Here is a 5,000-nt window from a genome sequence, read left to right as displayed (position 1 = left end):
GAGATGGGCGTACTTTGATTGATTCAATACTTTGTTAGTCAGAAAAGTAAGACAGCACGTGGCACAGTAAGACAAGCTAAAAGGATAACACAAAAAAAGTCCTGGGGACTTGTTTCCATTGTATTCAATTCATCAACATAGCATACAACATTAACACTTACACAATAATACATCATCAACAAATACAAACACTATATGTACAACATTTACCTTCCCTTTTGGTCTCCTGATGTTTTTTCCACAGATAGATATTGTGAAAATAGCAGATCTATCGCTCACATCGCCTCGAGGCGTTGTGAGCTTGTAGATCTGCTATTTTCACAATTGTTGCCTCTTATATAATTTAGCAATTTCATTTATAGTATGATTTTTGTAGTATGGTTTGTTGATTACTTTTGATGCAGTAATGCTCTTTTTCTCTTCTTTATTGAGGTATTAAAAAGGTCTTAAAAGTCCTTAAATTGTCACTTCTCTCAAGTTCTCTGCATTCAACATAGGTAGCAGACAGTAGGAACGCTGAGAGGGAGACAGTATAGGAGAGACAGACAGCCGAGATGCAGACAGTATAGGAGAGACAGACAGTAGAAAGCCGAGAGGGAGACAGTGTAGGAGAGACAGACAGGTTTTGGTATCATCTGGAGGTGTAAACAATCATACATGTATTAGACCTTAAAGGAGCACTCCACCCTTTTTCATCTTCATATAATTGGTCCTCACTAATGCTCATTATGATGTTACCAGTTTTTGTCAACTTGGTCTGTGTCTCAGAGGAGGGCTGTGGACAGTTCAGAAACAAGCCTACCCATGACATCATCGGTAGAAACAAGATTTCAAATGTTTTTTTTTATTTTGTATTAATGCGAGAACAATGGCTTCTATTATAGCAAGATAACTTTCCAGGAAGTGAAAGCCTGCAGTTTATCTTAGCTTGGAATTCCCATCGATGATATTACCTGAACTGTTCACAGCCCTCCTATATGAGACCGAGTAGACAAAAGTGGTACCATATTATATGAGCATTAGTGAGGACCAATTACATGAAGATAGGTTGAAAATGGGTGAAGTGGTCCTTTAATTTGAACAAATTGATATTTTCTGACTGAATTCTCTCTCTCTCTCTCTCTCTCCCTCTAGCGCCCTCCATCTGTCCCGACTGCTGAGGCTTTCCGTTGGTTCTTCTAGAACTTGCCTCCACCAATCAGATCACGTCAACCAGGAAGTGTCACTTCGCCACTGTCATGTATAGGACTACAATAACCAGGATAAAGGACTACAGTACTCCACGCCACGGTCATCTTTGGACTACAGTGTTAAAACTACATGTCCCACCTCATGGGGTCAGGAAATTCTGCAGGAAGAAGGAAGAAGGGGACCGGTTTGTCACTGTGTTGGAACGGTTATCCAGCTGCTATACCAATCCTGCGTTCCATTACAGGGTTTCCCAAACTGTGGGCTCGGGGCCCACTGGTGGGCCGTGAGGATATTGCAATTGGGCCCCCAAATAATTGGCAAAGATTTGAATGATAATAGCATTAACCCATTAAGACCTGAGGCCGATTAAAAAATGTTTTTCTAAATCCTAACAATATATATATATAATATATATAATATATAGATATTCAAAGATTTGCACAAATTTTCACAATTTTACAAAAATAGCAGATCTACAAGCTCGTAGCGCGACACTCGGTGCCGCGCTACGAGCTTGTATATCTGCTATTTTTGAATAGCCTAAAGAAATCTAAAAGTGACACAGATGCGTTCCCGGTCTTAATGGGTTCATATAAAGTTAATATAAAAAGATATACAAAAAAACCCAATCATGATCTTTCTTTCTCATTGTGATACCGATAAATAGGAACATAAAGTACACTGTGTTGGTTCCATTGATCCAGGCCACAACACAATCGATTGATTGATCATTAAAATAAACATGCTCTGAAAATACAAATGGCCCGTCAGATGGGTGGGCCGCAAAACGCTCCAGAAAAGGTTGGGAACCGCTGCATTGCAAGATGGAACTAGGGATTCCCATCTCCAATCAGGAAAAAAAAATCAATACAACTGGCTTTTAAGTTCGTATTCAGTCACACCAGGGTGTCCGCTTGCCTGGGAGCAGATTTTCAAGTTGACAATACATTGTCGCCAAGCAACACTTTTGTGCGATGGGAGTGTAAATTAGCTGTCCGACTGGAGTTCCTAGTTGGGAGCTCAGGTAGCTTATGTTTTCTCAAAGCCCACTTTGCAACTCTGAATTCAAGTCATACTGTGTAACTTTGGGTAACAAAAGTCATTTTTGATAAAAAATCTTTCGCTGGTCTGTTCCACACGTGTTTTTGAAAGTTCTCTAAACACTATTTTAGTACATTTAGTACATACCGTTTCTGACAACATTGTTGTTGCTTTCCAAAACAACCCCCGGCAATAGGACCCTGCAGCATTTGTTTTGGAGCAGTGGTTTTGCTATTTCAAACTGAACCCTGGGAATTGTAGTTCAGAACATAGACAGAGCAGAGGTGTCACCAAAAAGACTGCTAACATGAGTGTTACACAGTATGACTTCAATAGGCCCTGAGCATAACTGTAGTTCCCTTTTCCAGAGGGTGGCAGAAACATTTCCTTTTCCGGGTCAGTTTCTCATAGCTTCATTTGATTGGCTCAGCAGCACATTTGAACGGGAAACACATGTGTAGTGTGTCCAGTTCAAATCTGCAGCTGAACCAATTAAATTAAGCTATGGTAAACTGGCCCGGAACAGGAAATGTTTCTGCCACCTTCTGGCAAAGAGTTAGCCTGGTAAACCCTCCCTCCGGAAATCTCAATTCCATTTCATTTCAGGAGTGAGTCTGGCCTGATCCGCCTGTCTGCAATATTGGCTGTGCTGGAGTTGGGCGGGAGTAATACCGTTGACTGACAACCCCTTCAGCCAATGATAATTTTTCCCCTTCAGCCAATCAGCAGTTCACCAGTCTTAATGTGACGCGACGGGACTTTTGAGACAGCCATACCCAAAATGGGTTGCCTTTTTCGGGTACAATGGTGTCACTGCCCGCCCCTACCGGTTCTCTAATTTTTTTTTTTTAAATAGGCTTTGTCATGATTAATTGACCACATATATGAAGTTAAACAACTACATTCTATCCAAACGATATCTTATAAGTAAATTCCGTGCCTCAAAATAGAAGTTAGAGAGCTTTTTGAAGTAAAAAAATAGCGGAGAAAACTGCCCACAGAAAAAGATGGCTGCCGTTCGTGTTTTGGGCTCACTCGAACTCGCCACCTGATTGGCCAACTGTCGCTGTCAATCACAGAACGATGTGCGACGACGCTGATAGGCGCGGTCGTTTGGCATATACAGCCAATATTGCAGAGAGGCGGTTCATGCCAGACTCACTCCAGGAATCAAATAGAAATTAGATTTCCGGAGGGAGGGTTTACCAGGCTAGCAAAGAGTAGTCTACTACAGTTATGCCATCATATCAACATTGGTGCGCACACATCAACAGTAGATCATGTTACTTTTGCCAGAATTTATGCTATTAGAAACAGTTTTGGCATGGTATGCTTTTAGATCAAAAATCATCAGCTGGTTACCCTATTCAATCAAAGTATAAGGTTGTTGCTGGTGTTCATAAGGAACTGCAAAACCCTCACTTGCCAGGGTCTCTCCATGTTTTTCCACCTCAGTAGTTCAAACATGGGTAGGTTGATAAACACACTCCACATTACACACAACTGTAGCAGCATTGTAGCTTCCACGTTAACGTTATGAAGAGGACAGCTAACTGGCTAGCCACTTGCCTCCAACTTCCAACTAGTAGGAAACTCTGGATTTCTTGACCCCCAATATCCCCAAGATGTAGTTAAGATGTCAAAGCAACATGGCGGGGCAAACTGTGAACTGTTATTATTATTATTTATTTTGAATGTGCTTATGACTATGTTTAATGTATATGCAGCCAATTTAACGCTTGCAAAATAGATATTGTTTAGTTATAACAGTTACATTGTATCTGGTTTGTCGAGTAAAGTTATGCAAATGGTTGGTAGCTCTAACACTTAGCTGCAGAGCAGGGATTGGTTGGATAAATGTCTACACCATTAGAACAGTAGACCGTGACAGCTGCTCAGACATTCCAGCTATGGGAACTTAGTGACGCGTCTGCAATGCAGCGTTAATAGCGGTTAGCATCATGCATGCTAACACACGCAGCTGTGTTGTCGTACCATGTTACAGTCTGCTGACAGACAATAAAAATCAACAGTAGCCTATCATTATCATTAACAACAACATGAAATTTAAACTTGAATTTTTTTCAGACTGATGATCTAGAAATACAGTCTGGATGGAATCTAAGGCCCAATCTCAATGTCTCAATGTAGGACGTGTTGCGCGTTCCTGATAAGTCCGCGATGGCTCAGTGTGTGAGGGCCCTGGGCCAGACTTTCGGAGCCCTTTATGCATACTCTCCGTCAGTCTTTTGCAGACTTTGCTAGAGAGGCAATAACCCACAACTCAAATCATTGAGCTATTACAGCCAGTGGATGACAGTGGCGAGCTGGAAGAAGACTTTACACACAGCACCGTGTAGTTGTTTATGATAACAATAGGACAACGTCATCAAAGTAGCATGATGTCACAAAGTGCTGTCCTTTCCTTCATATTTATAACATTTTGAGAGTAGGTGCAGGTTGAGGGTTCAAGGCAAAGGGCAGACATTGAGATTGGGCATAAGTGAATTGCCCTTGAACATGACCGGCAAAATTGAGCCCATGTTCACAATGAGTATGTGCAATAGCTGTGATGATGACGTTGTCCCCCGTTCCTTCTCCTCAGACAGTCACCAGAAACAAGGAGGTTACAAAGAGCAATTGTCACGAATGTCATCGGCATGCGACCAATGCGAGCACAAACTGCTTATTTGACACTTATCAGCCAATCACTGTCCAGACGTCCACCATACACAACATTGCCACTTACAGTATCAGCCAATGACTGT

At 41.6% G+C, this 5,000-nt stretch overlaps 1 protein-coding gene across 1 annotated transcript in view; it reads left to right on the top strand.

Annotated features, from left to right (window-relative positions):
• LOC308102366 (uncharacterized protein) overlaps positions 1-1,254 on the top strand; it is a gene marked incomplete at its 5' end in the record, with an annotated part of 6,018 nt that extends 4,764 nt beyond the window's left edge. Inside the window, one exon of the mRNA XM_080452046.1 lies at positions 1,135-1,254. Coding sequence (XP_080308172.1) covers positions 1,135-1,182 — 48 coding nt within the window. The 3' untranslated portion in view covers positions 1,183-1,254. The remainder of the gene's footprint in view (positions 1-1,134) is intronic.
• Between the last annotated feature and the right edge of the window lie 3,746 nt (positions 1,255-5,000).

The sequence above is a fragment of the Gymnoscopelus braueri genome (genome assembly GCF_963280865.1).
Source record: "Gymnoscopelus braueri genome assembly, chromosome: 15".
Taxonomy (NCBI): domain Eukaryota; kingdom Metazoa; phylum Chordata; class Actinopteri; order Myctophiformes; family Myctophidae; genus Gymnoscopelus; species Gymnoscopelus braueri.
This window is presented reverse-complemented; position numbering and strand designations above follow the sequence as displayed.